Below are 19,554 nucleotides of genomic sequence, written 5' to 3'. Positions count from 1 at the left end.
AAGATGAGATTTTCCGGAAAATTTTCTTGATACTCGCGATCTTTCTCGCGTCGAGTCTTCGATCGTTGAACTGCGCGAGGTATTCGAACGCACTCGCGGGCGGAACTTCTTCCGCAAGAAGAAGCTCCGCCGGGAAAGCGGACGATTTCAGCGAGCAAGACGTATCGTTTTTCTTTGCTTGTTTTCTTTTTCGCACTTATAGAAATGCTATGAATACGATCGGATCTCGTTTCGAACTTTCATAGGCCCAAGGAAACGCGCGAAGATTTTGCTCGAATTACAAATTGGATACGACACGAGTTGATAACTTTTTACTCTTCTTCCGATTTTAAGGCATGCAAAAATGACTACAAGAACTAAATTTCCCAACGACATAACTTAATCACGTCAAAATAAGGGTAAGATCCCTTGGAATTCGCAACATACCGATTGCCTATCGATCCTTAGGACTATGACGGTTAAACCACGTTATACAATTATTAAACATCAAATTCTCGCTAGGGGAGACAACTTGAACTAATTCCTTGTTTTTTTTTCGTTCTCTCTCTCTCTCTCTCTCTCTCTCTCTCTCTCTCTCTCTCTCTCTCTCTCTCTCTCTCTCTCTCTGTCTCTGTCTCTGTCTCTGTCTCTGTCTCTGTCTCTGTCTCTCTCTCTCTCTCTCTCTCTCTCTCTCTCTCTCTCTCTCTCTCTCTCTCTCTCTCTCTCTCTCTCTCTCTCTCTCTCTCTCTCTCTCTCTCTCTCTCTCTCTCTCTCTCTCATCGTATACATTCGCAAAGCTCGGGATCGTCTCTCGTCGGTGATATAGCGACGATCTAAAGTGAGATACCAAATTACAGTTCATCCTATATAGCATCGATACGTCGTGCTCTTTTGCGCGAAAACCGCTCGTCGGCTTTGCGCACATTAGATCGCTTCAAGTCGCGATTAATTTCTCGCCTAGTAATTATCCTAGTAAAATTCGCATAATGCAAACGCACTCCTTTCGCGACAAGAGAGGCCGAAGATTTGTAACTTGCGTTACGTAAAAAAGTAAAATGAAAGTCCCGGCTCGTCAGGATATATTATTACGTGTAGGAACGATCAAAAGTCTCTAAAAGCTACCGTCCATCGAGCTCGCTCGAGTCGCGCGAGCGACGAATATATCTTCGGGGGAGGGGGGAGGGGGAAATAATGAAGAGAAACATAAAAGGGAAAATGCAGAGTACTGAACGATTTCCGTCTGTGTAAAAAATCGTCAAGGTATATTCGCAACGAGTCTTCGATGAGTATAGCGCGGTGGAGTGTTCGCAAAATTACACCGCAATTAAGCGAGCGAGCGAATCACGGTCGCTCGGAGAGTGCTACACGCTCAAGTCCGGAAATTAAAAACTGTCTCGCGAACAACGATGAAAATTGCGCTAACTGTTCGCGTGACCTCTCGAACGTTATTTATATATACAGCAAGCCGGATAAATGCGAGACGCACCCAGACGGAATTATTCGAGTGTGTCCCGTACATACACGGTTCCACGCCTAGCCGACTTCTCATCAACGCTACACGTACACACGCGCCAACGTGTCTCTTTCGTTCGCCGTTGAACTGTTTAGAACTCGGTTTAGAATCTACAATTCTAAAGGACAGAGTCTCGAACCTCTATTCAGACGCCGTCTGCGTGTATTCGCGAGTGAAAAGGCTCCTCAACTTTTTTTTAGAGACGGTTTGGTGAATTGAAAAGTATCTCGCGATCTCAGCGTCGTGCAGAAGAAGCTGTCTCTCAAAGGAAACAGTAGCCTTTTTTCCCGATCTAACAGATGTGCGATAATATAATGGTGCGTGTCTGAAGAAAGAAGATTACGCGGCGACGAAAGAGGGACAGCTGGTGGTGGGGCTCCAGCCAAGGAATCATCGACGATCAAGGGACCGCCGAAGGAAGATTCGGCGATCGATCCAGGTGGCCTTGCTTGTGATTTTCAACCCGGGCAGCGAATGAAGAAAGTTCAGATCGCAAGCTCCATTCGAGAATCGGATGGCACGGTGGTAGTAATCTCTTCGCTCTGGTGGTCCGCGCGACGCTTTCAATCAGTTCGCAGCGACGTAGAAGTCAGCTCTGCCGTGCAGCATTGTGCTTTCGCCGGGAAGGCGATGACGACGATGACGACGACGACAACAACGACGACGACGGTGGTCTCCGATGCCGAGAAACTAAACCGGGTCCGGTTTTGTATCTTCGGGAGAGAGGGAGAAAGAGAGAGAGAGAACAGTCACGGGAGCTGGAGTTCTTTTTGCTTTGTTCCCGCTCGTCTCTCTCTCTCTCTCTCTCTCTCTCTCTCTCTTTCTTTCTCTCGTCAGCCGCCCTCTCCTCAGGAACATAATCCATATCACGCACGATCTGCATTCACACGTTCTCGCTTTCTCTCTCTCTCTCTCTCTCTCTCTCTCTCTCTCTCTCTCTCTCTCTCTCTCTCTCTCTCTCTTTCTCTCTCTCTCTGTTCCTCTCACACGCGATGATGGTGGGTGACGCTAGATGGAGTGATGGATTAAGTCTTGTGCATTGTGTCGGTGGCTTGGGGGCCGGCCGTCGACGACGCCGTTCACGAGGTAGCTCGCAATTTCTCCAACGCGGGCACGAGCGATTCCTCCAACGAGGGTCCGCAGCTCAGGCCGCACTCACCGATCCATCTCGCCTTGCCGCTTGCATGCGACTGTAACACACGGGGAAAAAGCCACGGTGAAAGACTCGCCCGATTTCGCCTGCGCACAATTACTCTCACGCTCCGAAATTTCCTCCATAGGATCACGTCATCACGATATAATCTCGATGATCACCTGATGTGACAGAAACACACGTTTCAGCAGCAAAATTGTTAATTATACGCGCCGACATATAATACTGCTATCAACCGCTTTGTAACCAATGCGGCGCTACACCGCTCTGCTCTCTCAGCCCTCGATCGATCGCTCGGGCTCTCGCGACGACCCTCGCGACGAATATTCCGCAAGTGTTCCCGTTAATTCCTCAATTTCCATAAATAAATTCTCAATTCCGCTTTCAACGATCGTAACGAGCGGAGTAAAGGCACACGCTGCGGATTCTCCCCGCTCCTCGCGACTCGCCGCCCGCCGCGCAAGATCGACCGAAATCCAATTTATTTCGCACGACGATAAAGCGAGTGTGTAAATAATATATTATTTAATCGATGACTTAATGAGAGCGAGAGAAGGTCGAGAAACGCGCGCGGCTCGCCGCTACGGCGGCAAGCTGCTACGGCTGCTACGATCGGAGGTTAACGTCTCGGCCCGATCTCGAGCGTTTTATCCGTTCACAGGGGTCAGGGCGGACATTTACCATGGTGAGGTCGCGCTTCCACGCGGTGTGGCAGCGACCGTCGCAGAGCGGACACGGCCGTTGCAGGGAATAGCCGCCGCACTCGCTGCAGTCCAAAGAGACATGCTCCTCGCTCCACGACACTCCGCATCTGCGTGAAAGAAACAAAACAATAATATAGTAACAAAGCAACAAACAAACAATATAGTAAATGATCGTCGCGAATTTATTTCGCGCGCGCGCGCGCGTTATGCCAGCTGCGACTCGGCCAGGCGGGAAACGCGGAAGCCGCCTGACACAACACTCGCGTAAAAAGCGCCGACGAGAACGCAGTTTTCTCGAGGAAAGCTTCCCCGGTCTGTTTGCGACGTCGCCTTGCGCACTTATTACGACTTCGCGCGAGATCGTATCGTTGCAATAATCAGCGAGTATTTATAAAACAACGTTCTCCCCAGGTATAGAACAGAAAATCACGATGACATCAAAATGATGAGGAAAACTCTTTCTCTCATCATCATCATGATTCAGTCATTTTCTTGTCATTTTGATGTCATCATGATTTTTTATTCTACTTGCGTTTAGGAGCATACACAGTGATTCCCGAGACTGGAATCATGGCACGGTGAGACGTAACGAGACCCGGCGGACGACAACAGGAAGAGCGAAGAGATGATCCCCTGTTCGCTGGAAATATTGTCTCGCGCAGCTCAGAGCTCTTGAACTATTGAACTTAATTTCTCCACGTTGCATACGTTATCCGACTGATTCATAATCGCGATGATCCACGCGATACGACAAACGTGCGTCGCGAAATGTTCGCTCAAGGCTGCGCGCCTTCTTGCGTACCGAATGTAGGGCATCGATTTAACCGCGTCAAACGCCGCCAGATAAACACTGGATATGCCTGCTAGCCTTATTTCAGCATCCCATGTATATCGATAAGGCGTTTCTAACGGCGAGCGAATTAACATCGCCGCGTGAGGACGATTCGCGCTGGCTCGCTGGCTCGCTCGCTCGCTCGTCGACCTCGAGACAGCGCGGGGGGGAAAAAGATCGTCCTCTCCCGAACGCTCCGCATTTTGCACTTGGTAAAACGACCGAGTCAATGCCTACTTCGAAGGTGTTATCTGTCGCGCGCGCGCGCGCGTGCGACGGAGGAAAAAAATCAGACGCGCTCGATGATGCGTCATCGTCGAGCGGCGGAGGATCGTATCGTGTCGCCGGCGCGCGTACTCTGGATCGCACCGGATTCCATTGAGCAGACTACGTCTGTGCCCGTCTCTCTCTCTCTCTCTCTCTCTCTCTCTCTCTCTCTCTCTCTCTCTCTCTCTCTCTCTCTCTCGTTGTGTAATCCGCAATTAATTCCCACGCTCCGTCGTAGGATTCCGCGTCGCCGTTCGCGCGCCGCGTCGCAGCTGCGAGACACGATTTATATCCGAAGCACTTGCTGCTCCCCGACATTCGATTACGCTCGTAACGCTCAATCAACTCGAATCTCCGTCCACCGTTGGAGAAGCAAAGCGAACGGACAGTAGGGAGCTGTCGCTTCTGAAGAAGCGAATTCCTTTGCTCCTCCGCGCGGCTGCCGCAAGTACGTTGAGAAGCATTAAACGGATAAATAGGCGAGAAAGCAGCCGTGGAAGCCGAGGAGAGAGCGCGACAGACGAACGAGCGACGGACGTTGCTTCTCCTCGAACGGATCGGTCGATTGAGAGGTCATCAAGTGCGAGAACTTACGTGAAGCAGGAGTTCAGCTGAGCCCGCAGCTCCTCTATCGTCACGATCGTGTCCTGATACTGAGGATGCGAGCCTTGGAGGCCATCGTCCACGCTCCCGCACAGGCTGTGGCACAAGGAGATGTTACTCCTGCAAACCGACAGAACACGATCCATATAAGAGCCACGCGTTTCTCGTAATCGAGATCTCGTTTCTCCTCTGAAACTTGCCCCTTTTTATCACTTGTCACCGCGCGAACTCATTATATGCCGTCATGTCAGCAGTTTTTCTTTCTCTCTTTCCGGCAAATCTTTATTCGAGGTAAACGAAGCGCACGACGCATAAGCGACGAGGAAAGAAATCGAGCCGAACGGTTTTGCAATCGGGAGCGCCTCTGCTTCTATTTTCGAGCTATGCGCACAAGGAAACCTAGGGAACGCGGAAATTCAAAAGATTGTGAAACTTGTGCGGAAGTAAAGTAGTTCATGCGTAATGCAAGACTATTTTTTGTTCGTGCGGAATTCCAGTCTGAAGGGGTGAAGCCACCTTTCGAGGGAAAAAAAGCCATTTTCATTTCTAGCGTTTCTAGCATCTCAGATTTTGCAAAATTGGAGGAGGGCGGAGGAGGTTTCGAAAATTTTTCAATTTTGCAAAATCTGAATACACAGTTGCAAAGAGTATGAAATACACTACAACTTTCATATAAACCATTTTTGCACACATCTCGTATTTTGAAAGATATATATATATATATATATTTTTTTTTTCGAAGGGTGGTTTTACCCCCTCAGACCGGAACAATTTCGCACGAACAAAAAATAGTTTTGCATTACGGACGAACTATTTACTTTACTTCCGCACAGTTTTAGAATTTTTTGAATTTCCACGTTTCCTGGGTTTCCTTGTTAAACCTCCATTTCGTTCAGACCTCTTCGCGCTGACAAAACATCGCGCAGTCGGGCCTCTCGCGAGAGACGAGTTCTAGAAAAGATCGACCTCTCGCTAACCCCGCGGCGCGAGCGGGGTTCCATTCACGATAGGTTTTCGGTCTTTATGAGAGACGATCCGTCAAGCTCGTAGCCGGGATACGGTACACGGTTGGTGCACGAGTAAACTGCCTTGAACCTGCCTGCCGAAGAAAGAGGCCTCGGCGGTGACGGTGTGTGTGTGTGTGTGTGTGTGTGTGTGTGTGTGTGTGTGTGTGTGTGTAGCGGTCTCTGTGTGTATTTGTGTATGTCGGTGTTGGACGGATTAACTCGAATGAGTATGCGCATATGGTAATCAGGAAGAAAAACGTCAGACCTCCATGTGGCGGCGACGTGAACGCACGCGTAATGAGCCGCTCGTCCTGTCGCTCTGCGCGCGCGCGCGCGCGCATGTGTGTGTGTTTTTTTTTCATGCTGCGTCTGTGTGTTTCACGAGCGTGAACACGGCGACATGCATTTACGAGGGAACAAAGATCGCACCGACGGGCGTTCTTGAATGACCGTAATCGCAAGACGCGATCGACTATCCCCTCGCTACAGTCATCGTTCTTATTTCTTTTCTTCTTTATTTCCGTTACGTAAACGCACGACGACGTGGTGGGTCTCGGCGGATAATCTTCACGAGGCCGGGGAGTCGACTCCCAGAAATCTCCCGCTCAGGTAGAAGTTTCCCGAATCTCCGGCTGCGTTTCTTGTCGCGCGCTCGAGATTGGGGAACTGCAAACTTGCATGAGACTCGATTGAACCTCGCGATACGGGACGGAGGAAAAAAAGAAAGAAAGAAAGAAATCGCGGGAACGAGTTTTTAGCGGGGCCTTCTCGCGATAAAACCGATAGAAAATAATCGCTCGTCTGAACGCAGTCTTGTGCGAAAATTAAGAGATGCTCCAGATTTCCGAGCGAATTAGTGTGCGAGTCGAGGAGACGTCGCGTCGACGATTCCGATCGAGTCGCGGGCGTATTTTCCCGCGAGATCCTTCAGCCGATCCTGCGGACATCGCAACTCGACGACGCCAAGACGCCTCTCAGCGTCCCTTAATTGGCGTTTCCGGCTAGGCCGCGCACACGCGATGTGTTAGCTACGTAGGAAGTTAAGTTATGCGCACTTGGAAACGGGAAACGGGAAACGGCGCAATCGTGGGCCCGATTAAAGCGCAAACTGCAAGACCGCCTGCACCTTCCCTCCCCCCCTCCCGTCTCTCCTTCTTTTCGCGTCTTCTCTCCGCCGCGCTCGAGATCGCATCGTTCTCCTCTAGCGCTAATTAGCCGCAACGACGTTATCAAGAGCGCGATGCGATTGCGCAACGATTGCCGTAACGAATCGCAATCGTACCTCCGCGCGAGTCGGACAAAAAGACGAATATCAAGATCGCGAGGGTCGCGATTGCTTCGACGAGACGGAAAATTCGCGGCTTCATGAACGACGCGGCATACGCATTGATTTCGCCGCGGCGGGAAAAACGTTCCAGACGCGTCCAACGTTTGTCATTTAAGGCGGGGGGGGAGAAGGAGAGGGGGAATTACATGCGAAGCTGGCCTATTCAAGCCTTTCAAGGCTATTTTTACGAATTCTTTTAATCGAAACGGTAGGACCGACGGACTTGAAATTTTCACAATATATTCTCTCTCATTAATGTTCAAAGTATAAAATAAATTTTATTCAGTCACAAGAACCAATTCATCAATTTCCAATTATAGATAAAAATGCAGTCATCCGTGATTCCGCATGTGATTCCCGCCTTTTAATCCTTGCGATCCGCGAAGCAGCCGCTGTGCAGCGGGTCTCATGTTTCTCAGGAATCTACCCTTTGCGTACGAGAAAGATGATTCTCATCCAAAGAGCGCAAAAGTCGTCCAAAAGACCCGCCCGGATTTAAGGAATTATTAAAAGTCGCGCGCGTTTGGATCTTCCATTTTCCTTGTTTTTCCTTCGCGAAAGGATCGGACGCAGGATCTTTACTCACCCGTGGCGGGAAAGGCTCTCCGTAGTGGGCTGCACAGAGGTGACCGACATGTTGAGCTGATTGAATCGGACTTGACTCGATTGACTGATGACTTCTGCAACACAGAAGCGAGAGAAACTTTTGTAACCACGTGGATCGTTTCGAAGGCGAAATATTTCAAGGATAGTCTTCCTTCCGTCACCTGCTGTCTCCCTCTTTCTCAACGGTCGAGAGATCGAGCAGCAAGTGGGAGACGGAAAAACGGAAAAGCCGCGCGTGAATAAAACCGATGAACAATCGGGCGCGTTCGACGCGCACTCTCGGTTGTTACAATTATAGACGCGATCGGGATAAATATAAAACGACTTTTTACATATCAGCTGAACAAAGAATCCCGAGGATGCCCCGTCGCGCACGAACGCATACGAACGCGAGAAATGTTACTGATAAACAACAGCGCGCCGCGGGAAATCCCCCGGACAAGCCGATAACGCCGATAATGATCTTGACGTGTTGACGTCGAAGCTATCGCAGTCATGCATAGTTAAGAGGAGAAGGAAAAGAGGTTCCTCTCGGGCGCGCGCAGGAAATCACCTCGGACGATTTCATCGGAATCTGCCTCATATCTTAAAAGCCAAGGTTTCTCGGCGATTAACATTCAACGTCGTAGCTTTCGTCGCGTTCCAAGGTTCCGTCGCGCCGCACTCTCCTAAGCGAGAGCAGGCATTCTTTCCGTCAAATTTCACGTCACCGCTCTCATCGAGTGGACACGTCGACGCTGCGTCACGAGTGATCATCATCATCATCATCATCGTTGAGCACCTCGCCGTGGTCGAGTGTTCCATTGACGAAAGCAAAGATTAATGAGACATCGACGGAAGTAGGAAGAACGGGAGAAATTCATCGGCGATCATTTCCCGCGAAACGTCACTCCTCTCGAGCGCGTCAAACGATCAGTCACGGTTTTCCCTCGGCTTCAAGTCCGCTTCGAAATCCGCGCGTGCGCGCGCGCACGCGGATATGTATTGCTAATAGAAATTATAGTGCTATGTAACGGGCTGATATTACGAGATTAGCGCACAGGAGCACGTTCGATGATTTATTAGAGCGGCGCACGTATCGCGCGCGCGCGCGCGCGCGCGTCGACGGCGAGCGAAGGACAGGCACGAGAGCGGATTTCACCACGATCTCACCTTGGCACGAAACCCGCGCTCGCGCTTTTGCTTTCTATGAGAAAGCATATCGACAGAGGCCCACACACACACGTACGCACGCACGCACGCACGCACGCATATACATGTACGTGTTCTGTGTCCGCGATATCGATAAAGACTTGCGATTTCCGTCACACGTTACGCAACCGCGAAAGGCGAGCGAGCGACTCGCGCTCGCCTATTCGCTCGCTCGCTCGCAGAAATCGCTCCTGCCAATTTTCCGACTGGCTGAAATCCAGGCGGAAGGCGAGAAGAAACTCACACCATCCTTTTGAAAGCGCGATCGGACGTGAGAGGATAATGTGTCTCTCGCGGCGCTCGTGTTTCCTGCTCTCTTTTTCTGTTCCGCCGTTAATTCCGCGTGATTATATGCACAAAATGAGGCAATAATTTTATTGCCAGCTCGCGCACATGCTGTTTGGAAAAAACAGAGGTGACCTCCGAAGCTACCCCAGCTGGGCAAAAATATATTGTCGCGACAAGATGATTGCTTCTGTACGGTGTGTAATTTTTTAGACAAGTGTTTCCGTTGCTCTCATATTCTCCGAAGACATTCGATGTGATACAAAATTACCGCCTCACACTATTAGATTGATAATTGAAAATCTCTCTCCGGAAATTAAACGTCCCCTTTGTCTCGGCATATTTCTGTTTGAGAGATGCCTTGCTCGGTGTCTGCGAAGAAAAGTTTTTAATCAACCTCGTAAGATGCAAAAGTATCAATCGCGATCGATAAATTGCCCGGAAGCTTCTTGCAAAATCTCTTGCGAATCTCGCCGGACGAAACGAAGAATGCCAAGGATTCTCTAACCGGAATTCGACAGCGAATGTTGTAGCAAACGACAACAAGACACAAAGCATAACAAACGACATCGATAAGGAATTCCTCCGGCATACCGCGATGCATATTGCAAACAAATATTCACGTGCCGTCGCGCGAGAGCCATGTCGCAAATTCGCTTTGCAAATCATTAAACGTAATTATCCGTACGTCTTTTCGCGCATCGGGAAGAAGCACGAACGTCGATGAAAGTCGTGCAAGGGTACAGGCGTGCCGCCGACGCGACGCGACGCGACGCGACGCATCGATCGATCGATCGGCCTTTGAGCAAAAGGTCGTCAAGATCGAATGAAATATGCAGCGAGTTTTCAAGAGAGCTCCTCTTTCGGCGCCGCGGGGAGTGACACGCCGTGTCTGCGCGCGAATGCGCGTCATTTTCGGCGAGCTTCCGCGAGCGGAATATGATTCAGCCGGTGAGAATCTCGCTGATCCCGATCGCTCGCAGATACGACACAACTGTCGAGCCGCGCTTGGCTCTCGGATAACGTTTCAAGCACATCCACAACGACACATCGCGGGGATCGATATATCGTCGTCCTCGTCGTCGTCGTCGTCGTCGTCATCGTCGTCGTTGCGTGTGCTACTACGTCGCGCGTCCGCGCGAGCGAGCCGATCGATGAATTTGCATTTATTAACCCTCCCCGCGTTACGTAGAATCGCGCGTGCGTCGCAACTCTGTGTGTCGTGTTAGCCGCGTTACAACGTAATCACTGATAAAACCCACCATCGGCGGTCGTGGGCGTTCGGCCAAGCGAATTCCCGGCATTCCTCGGGACGTAGTAATCGATATATCGGTCGCGCCGAGCGCGCGAGAATGCAAACCGACCCGAGTCCGTCGGGTCGGTTTAATAATAGTAATCTCGACGGAAGTGGATTAAACGACCGGAGCTGAAACGACGGCGACGGCGACGACGACGGCGGCGATAACGCGCGCGCGCGCGGCGGTGAAAAGGATCACGCGAGAATCGCGCGCGCGCGAGGCAGCTTTGATAAAAATTTATCGTGCGGCTTGAGGCGCACGCTTGTACCGCGTGTTGCGAAAGTGTAAACGCACGCGCGCGCTGACTTTTCTCCACGCTTTTTCCTGGTAGAGCGAAATAATTCGTGATATCGCCGACAAGTTTTCGAAAAAGCTTATCATCCAGCAGATATCGGTCGAACATTGCTTGTTTCCAGCTGTATTATTTGTCGGAAAGCTTTTCCGCATTGTCGCGCAATTCTCTTTTTTCTTTCTTTTAATAACTCTCTTCCTCTCCTCTCTTTCAAGTCGCTCCGCGCGCGTCGCGCGCGCGTCGCATACGCGCTTACGCGTGCGACCCCTTTTACGCGCGATCGCGCAGTTATCGTCGCCGACCTCGAGCAATTATTGCCGTTTTGCTCGTCGCACGGACGGGCGAGCACGTAATCGCGGTGTCCTGGAAAAAAGAAATAATTTGCGTGTCCGTCGCGCGCGCGCGAGAATGTCGCATTTTGCATTAATCACGAGCCAGAGCGGAACGATTGTCATCACAGATCTGTCGTAAGCGCGCGTGGACTATCCGTAAATAAAAGATTTAAAGGATTTGTACAACTTGTGTAGAATTGATTCGTCGTTTATACGACGTTTATTCAAATTAATCGCGGCCAAGTGGCGCACACTCTGCGCGACCGTCGACGGAGCGGAGAGAGCGCGCGTTCGCGGCAAATCGGGAACTGGCTCATCATCCGGCTCGTTCCGCTGCATGACGTTTTTGGCGGCCGATGCCGGCTCGTTGTACACGAGTTGCGACAAAGTAACGCTATACGCTGCAACTCGGTCGCGACGCAGCGCCAAGCTGAGCCGAGCCGGGCCGAGCTGAGCCTCTCATGATGACGATGAGTCAGTGGGATAAATTGCGAAGGTAACATCATTTCTCGAGAAACGCGGCGCCAAGATCTCGCGCGCGACAGAGAATTCTCTCTCTCTCTCTCTCTCTCTCTCTCTCTCTCTCTCTCTCTCTTTGCTTCTAAGTACATATGGTATGCGTGTGTATTAACTCTTCTTGAGAAGCGAACACAATACTCCTGACGCATCTTGCATAAGCGCAAACTCCATCTCTCGCAAATGGCGGCCTCGCTTCACGCGGAATTTATATCGGACTTACGATAGTTACGAAAGCGGGCAGATTCATCGTCGTCGTCGTCGATTTATCCGCCTGGAAGTTCGCCGATTACCACCGTCGGCGGGAGAACAGAGGGAGGAGGCAGACCGGAGCGAGAAGGGACGAAAAATCGGTCCTAGTTTCTCGTATTTCAACGGGGCGATCGCGTGAAAAAAAAACGGCAGGAGAGAGAGAGAGAGAAAGAGAGAAACGCGGGATGAAAGCGGACCCCAGATGGAAGGACACCGAGGAGGATAAAACGCGAGTGATCCTCGCGACCGTTGGCACACGTCGCGGGGTGTTAGTAACACTAGCGCAAAAATAGAACTATGGTCCGCAAACTATAGGCCGGACGCTATAAATAACCGGATTATTCGAACGGCGCGCGCGAGCGAGCGAACGGAGAACGTTCGCTTACACGGTCGCGCGTACAAATGTGCGAGTATACGTGCGTAAGTACGTACATGCGTGTGTGTGTGTATGTAGCACAACATATGCTCCGGGCGGATTCTTTCCAGTCGCGATCTATTCCAAGAGAACAGAGGGTAATCCCGTAAGCGGATCGGTTTATCTCCGGACACAGCTCGGTCGCTCCTCCGGCGAACGTCTGACGAACGCTTCGCGTTCGGCGATTTTGCACGCCGCGCCGACGATAGATTGCATTCCTCCCGCGACAAGTGCATCGGGAACGCGGCTCCGAACGGAAAACTTTGTTCCCGTTGTACGTGCGTGTGTGTGTGTGTGTGTGTGAACGTAACACGCTCGTTACTGGCGACTTGACTTTAAACTTCCGGCTTTCGTTCGTTACTTTCGAGGGATGCGCCGTTGGGAATCAAATTCGTCCGAGTTCCGGTTCCGATGCGCTGCGCTGCGACTATAAATCGCTCCCTTCCTCCCCTCTCTCTCTCTCTCTCTTTATCCGTTGCGACGCCGCGCGTGAGTTATGGGATGGATTTTCCGCGAGCGGACGAGAAGGGATTACGACGCGCGAGATGGATGACGCGGTAACCGCGACGTAGATAACGTCGATATGTGCATGACACCGTCGCTTCGAGATTATTTATAACGCCCCTCGGAAAAGATCAGCGCGTGTCGGCCGACGATGGCACGGAGTGACGGCGGCGGCGGCGGCGACGACGACGACGTCACCCTTGGGGGAAGGAAAAAATGCGTTGTGTCGCGTTGAGTTGTCGCGAGAGCGGCCTTTCGCGCTTTGATTGTCTCGATCGGTTTAATGGCTTTATAACGGAGGCGACGATAAATAAACGATTATCCCGTGAGAATAACGACAGAGTCTGTATGAAACTGAAGGGACATATGCTTTGTGTATGTGTATGCGCGCGCGTGTAGGAGTCGCTAAATTTAGTCAACTTTCTAGCCGGCGCGAAACACGGAAGCAACAATGGAACGTTGGCGTTCGCGTTTACACGCGCGACGGCAAGCCGACGCGCATTTCCATTCGCATTATCGCGCGCATTGTCCGTCGCGCTAATATTCGTGCGTAAACGAGAAAAACTGCGCGGAGCGAGATCGAATTCTCCATAAACACGCGGAGGCACTCACGCGAAGACGCGAATAGCGCCGAATTGCGAATGATATCCGAACGCGTGATAATTACCCGGCAAATTAGCCGGCCGACTAATCTCCATTCGCGGGGAGTTTCCGTTTAACGAATCACTCTCAAGGACCGCGGGGCTAATTGCTCGTGATCGCGTCAGATGCATAATGCCGCGGCGTTAACGATCGCGCTCTAATTAGAATAGACCGGGGCGTTTGTGTGTGTGTTCTTTCGGGAAAAACGACGAGCGCGAAGGTGTAATTGCGCACTCTCTCTCTCTCTCTCTCATCGATCGATCTGAGGGAGCGATTGTGTCTCGCCGGCGAGCATCGTAATTGCGTCTAACGACAAAGCGCTTGAGAGCTTAAGCGTTACATAAAAGAGCGTATTGCATAAAGAGCGTCTGATTTAATTACTCGACGAATGCGAAGTGTGTATTTTCGTCTCTCTCCCTCTGCCTTTCTCTCGAGTGAAACGAAGCGCACCCACAGCCACCTTCGACTTGGCCCTTGGCGCGACACGATTCCTCCGTCGAAGGCGAGCGGGTTAGACCGTCCTCGCGACTCTCTCCTACGCGCGCGCGCGAACAATTAAATCCTAAGATTAGCTCAAGAGACGCACACCCAGAGCCCGCTCCCGCCGTCGCGTCGTAAGCCGCGCGAAACCAGTCCGCGGGCCGTTGGCAACCGGCCGCGAGCTCCCGCTCGTCCGCCACACGAGCGTAGTATTTTCGTTCCGTTTAGCAGACAGATGGGAATAGAAGAGGGCGTGTGTAAAGGGAATGTGAGAGCGAGAGCGGTCGCCGCCGTCGTCGGCGATCCGCGCCGCGCGCCAAAACGGCTGAGCGGCGACCGCTAAGAGTCAGGGCGAGCGAGTCCGCATCTTCGCTCTGCATTTTCCCCCTTCGTCGGGATTGAATCGCGGCGATGCTCGTATAAACGATAAACATAATACAGCCGGTTTCCTCGGCAGCCTCGTTTTTTGTATGACATTTTGTTTCCCCACGGAGAAATCGAACGTGGAATGTCGCAGCGGCGGAGCGCAGGTGAGCACGTTGCGTCACGTGTTGCGCGGGGTAAAACCATCATTCAACGTGCAGAAGTGCGAAAGGGAGTCTTTTTTTCTTTCCATCCGACTTTCGCCCGAACGTGGGCGAATCGGCCAAATCTAATTTCCGGAGGCGGAGGCGAGTAAGACAAAAGAGAGAGAGAGAGAGAGGGAGGGAGCTGCGTGAATTTACAGCGATTTTTCCCACAGCGCGGGGTAAAAATCAGGCCAACAACCCACGAGCATGCGGGAGCTGCAAGGTGTGCGCAGGGACGTATTGGAGTATCGATCGACCCCGGGCTATTCTGGATGACACCCACACGGGCGCGTGTCGGGTCGTGCCGGGGTGGAATCAGGTCGGCTGGAAGGAAGGAAAGCTCCGATGCGAAAATGCGACGGCTGTGCTGTGCTCCGTTCGTAGCGGCTCTTGCACGAGACCGGAATAGCAGGAGGAAAAGTTGCTGCCGCGCGCGCGCGCGCGCGCGTTGCCGCTACAAAGTGCAGCGAATAAAAACAAGTAAATGAGTAAATGCAACGCGTGGAATAAATAAAGCGGAGGCAATCGTGGACGAAGCGATCGGTGTTGCTGATTCTTCGCGTGACATTCGGAACGCACGCGTCTTGTCCGGTGGGAAAATTCTAAAATGTTGAATTCTGAAAGAAATTACCGACAACCTTCCTGCCCGCGCCATCATGCGAGCAGAGGAAGACGAGATCGAGGTGGGAGAGACAATTCGCGTCGGCCGGGCGAACAATTTCCTCCGCGGATGAAAGCCAGTCGCGACGGCCGCGGCGGCGGGAAGCGGGTAGACTGAGGGATGCTTGCGCGTTTTGCTCCGCTCGGCGATGGTTAACCGGGCGGGGGGGGGGGTGTGTTTCTTTTTTCTCCTTTTTGCGCAATGCACCGCTCGAACAATAACGAGCAGCGCGATGGGCGTGATGCGTCGACGGCGCATTCTGCGCGCCGCGTGGGACACGCGAGAGGCGCGGTTACACGCGGCGTGAGAACGTGTGAGAGCGCAGGAGAGCCCAGGCCGGAATGTCGCGAAGCGCGCGTTAGCAGGATTGAGAAATTAAAATTCCGCCGGTGGAATTCGCGGCCGTTGTGCCGGCACGGTGGCCGGCCGGTGTAACGGGTTCCCCCCGGTGTCTCCGGTACACCGTGGTGGGCGAGAAGCGACGACGACGCGGACTGACCTCGTTGCTCTCCTTGCTCTCCGATAACTGCGCCATTTGTTTTGAAAGCGGTACACCTACTTTAAAGTTTCGTGTTCTCTCTTTCTCCCTATTCACGTGCGTGTCCCCGCGAGCCCACGTTCCCTCCGCTCGGCTCTCGAATAATAAAACAGGCTCGTTGAATCGCGAACAGGATCGCCCCCCGAAATGAATCCAATTTAATTGTTTATTCGTGGAATCGTCTAAACATCCAGAAATTACGCGTCCGAAATTACGGATGAGAGAATGGACGTAGGACGGAACTCTCTGCGCCGCGGATTAACTCTCGAGGAGTCGCTCTTAATCGCGAGCATTGAATTATCCATGTCCTGTGTGATTACAATGGTATCGTTTGTGCGTGTGTACTACGTGGATGTGAGTAGGGAGAGAGTTTTTACAACACCGTCTCTCTCAGATACGGTAAACGTTGATCGTGAATGTTGTTGGGCCGCGTACATGGCGTACGTTATTTCCTCTAGCGAATAACGTCGACGATTTACGTTCACCGTATCTGCTGAGAGACGCTATTGCAAAACTCCCTAATAACGTAATCACGATCAACGTTTATCGTATGTGAGAGACGGTATTGCGAAAACTCCTTATTCGGGCATGCGAGACGCAGATCTTCGCGAGGACTTCGGCAGGATCTTTCCGCCGCCTGGCGAAGCGTGCAGAGTGCGCTTCCGCGCGGTGTAATCTTCCGGTCGATGGCCGTCAGTTGGGCGCCGAACGAGGCACCCGCTTTCTCTCTCTCTCTCTCTCTCTCGACTCGCGTGCGAGTATTGATTCTCCTCGCGGCTCGTGCTCGTTCGTCCGTCGTCGCACGAAAAGAGCCGCCGGCGCGCGCGCGGCGAGCGAAAGAACCGCGCGCGTCTGTCGCGTCTACCAGCAATGCGACAATTAGACGGTGAAGAAGAAAGGAGAGGAGCGGCCTAGCCGCCTTTGGATCGCCGTCCTTCGGTCCAACGCGATATTAGCTGATTACTTAACACCGTTCTGGCGAGCCGTCAATGACAGCTGGTAATTTCGTGCCACGGTTCTCCTCTCTCTCTCTCTCTTTCTCTCTCTCTCTCTCTCTCTCTTTCTCTCCCCCACGTTGCGAGAGTCGCGTATGTATGTATCCCGCGCCCGCGCTAATAAAGCAGCAGGGTCTCGTGGCAGCAGCGTCAGCAGAAATTATTGCCCGACAATAATCGGCGATTGACGCGCGCGTGTCGCAACTTTCTAGATCTGGAGATCGGCGACGGCGACGGCGACAACGACGATGGCGCGTTCCTCTTTCGCGTTATCGCTCACTCCCGACTGTGACGTTTCCGTGCCGCGAGAGACCGCGGGAAAACAAAGTCCCGACTTTCGAGCGATCCAGCGAGCGTCCGCCGTCCGCGACGCCGCGATGACAATCTCGCGATCTCACAGTGCGGTCCCGCCGCGAATCTTTCCCGGGGATCGTTCTGGGTTCTTGCGAACCATAAAAACGGCAGTCTCGCGTCGATGAAATTCACGTTCTTCGCCGCGGCGTCAAAATCGCCTCCATTTTCCGCCAAGTGACTTTTTCCCCGACAGCAGGCCACAGTTGGCGCACGCATACGCATGTTTCGGTCGCGTTTGCTGCGTAATTCGATATTGCGACATGACAGGGGACTACTCTTTCTCTCTTGGTCGCGCGACCACGGCTCGCTGGCTTTCTCGGAGCGAAATGGCGGTGAAAGCGTCTCTTCGACGGCGGCCGCGGCCGCCGCCGCCGCGACCGCGGATGTACTGCAAGAATGGAATTACGCAGCCTCCGCTATGTAGAGAATGAGGCGCGCCGGTCGTAAAAGATGCCAGCCGAAGGCACAATGCGTAAGGACCGTACGGGCAAGGCTGTGCAAACCTACGATGCGCGTATTTGTTTTGACATCCTCGGGATTGAGCAATCTCCTCGAGAAAGTAGAGCAGCGTTCTTTACGAAGGCCGGCCGTCAGCTAGTCATCCGGTCAGCCAACCAGCTCGGTTCTTGCGCTGCTTAACCTTCTCCGCGAGCGACAAAAAGATCAATCTGCGAGGATGAAGAAAACCGACGAGACGGATACGCGCGTGTCTCTTTCTCTCTCTCTCTCTCTCTCTCTCGTTCGGAGAACCAAAATTACCGTTCAGAAATGGACCATCGAGCGGGGAGAATCTCACGGTCGAAGAGCAACAAAACGACTCGTTTCGGACGAACGATAATATATTCGTTTTCGTGCGCTTCAAAGGAAGGCGCTCCGACCGAGAGCGTCGGTGGTCGCTCGAACTCAGTCTTTCTCTAGAGAGCGAGCGAGAGAGAGAGAGAGAGACAGAGCCCTCGTCATTGCAGACCGCGCGTTCACTGTCGTTCCCTCTCACTCTCACTCACTGGCGCTCCGAAGAGAACGGCCGGAGTCCTGTCGCGATAAGGAAAATGTTCGACTTACATTTCTTCCTCTCTCTTTCTCCTCCGTCCCTTTCTCCGTATATCTCTTTCTCTCTCTCTCTCGATCGAATCCTCGAAAACAGAGCCTCGCACGCTAGCACACAGCTGCGACACCGATCCGGATCGTGGGCGACGTAAGAGATGCTTGCGAAGCAACTTCTCGACGCGTCCTAATAACGGTCGCAAGCAGCGGAAATCGAACGAGGCGGTCGGAGCTAAACGTCGAAGAGACGACACTGACAAACACTGTACGACGTCGCTGAACGGACTGAAGCCCGACGCCGCCGGGCGGGTCCTTTTATAACCGCGGTACGCGAGTCCGACGGCGGTGGAGGCGCCTAGGTGGTGGGGTAAGTGAGGCACAAATTCCTCATCTGCCGACGCGGCGCAGTATGCGCCCGCTCGTGCATCTTAGTGGTTCTCAACGCGCGGCTCCCACGGCATGCTCGACGCTGACTTCAATCGGGTCGGAGCACGATGTGTGTCTGGTTTGACGACACGAGGCTGCCCGCGCCGCAAAGTAACGAGGATGCGATTACTCGCGAATACATTGCACTTGAGGAAACTGTCAATTATCCGAAATCGCCAGGGACAATGTCCTGCGGCCTCGCCGAGTGAGCCAGGAGGCGTTTGAGATTCGTTCGAGACCGCTGCGTCGGGATGCAATTTGCGAATTCCTGGACGGCCTGTATGGAAAATAACGGGGGGCGGGGGCGGATTGCGGAAGATCCTGGCTTTATTCGCGGGAACATAGCTGGAAGTCGAATCGAGGATTATTATTTTTATCCCCGCCCCGTCAATGGCGAGCGGTATGTTCCGGCTCGGTGGTCGTGGAAGTTCGCGGAACAAGTATTGAGTTATCGATTTCCTGCCGAAGCGCGAACAGCTCGGCGTGTCGGTTCTCACGCCGCGGCCGCGGCCTTGCTCACGAGGAAGTCTCGGTGGTCCCCGGAGTCCTACGTCCGAGGGTCCGACGTAGGGATCAGGATGCTCTCCTGGGAGAAGATTCACGCTTCACGCCTGGACGAGGCGCGAGGGATATCCCCGAGAAGGAAACGAGGAAGCGCGCGGCGATCGCCGCATCGGCGAGCTTCACCTTTGCAACATGGCTTGACATTTTCAAATGTCTAGAAAGCGGCGGGCAATTTCTAACGGCTGTATAATATTTATAGCGGAAC

At 52.6% G+C, this 19,554-nt stretch overlaps 1 protein-coding gene across 3 annotated transcripts in view; it reads right to left on the bottom strand.

Annotated features, from left to right (window-relative positions):
- Nucleotides 1-731: 731 nt before the first annotated feature.
- The window catches only part of Pino (protein pinocchio), a 43,818-nt gene continuing 24,995 nt past the window's right edge, over nucleotides 732-19,554 (bottom strand). For 2 of the 3 annotated variants that reach the window (XM_011144581.3, XM_019842220.2), the window contains 4 exons: nucleotides 7,972-8,065; nucleotides 5,043-5,171; nucleotides 3,327-3,456; nucleotides 732-2,682 (listed from right to left, as the gene is read on the bottom strand). In XM_011144581.3, coding sequence (XP_011142883.2) covers nucleotides 2,572-2,682; nucleotides 3,327-3,456; nucleotides 5,043-5,171; nucleotides 7,972-8,065 — 464 coding nt within the window. In that variant the 3' untranslated portion in view covers nucleotides 732-2,571. Of the gene's footprint in view, nucleotides 2,683-3,326; nucleotides 3,457-5,042; nucleotides 5,172-7,971; nucleotides 8,066-8,544; nucleotides 8,762-19,554 lie in introns of those variants that run through there. The other variant, XM_011144588.3, reaches the window with a different exon arrangement.

Source organism: Harpegnathos saltator, unplaced genomic scaffold, assembly GCF_003227715.2.
Source record: "Harpegnathos saltator strain DR-91 unplaced genomic scaffold, Hsal_v8.6 scaffold758, whole genome shotgun sequence".
NCBI lineage: Eukaryota > Metazoa > Arthropoda > Insecta > Hymenoptera > Formicidae > Harpegnathos > Harpegnathos saltator.
This window is presented reverse-complemented; position numbering and strand designations above follow the sequence as displayed.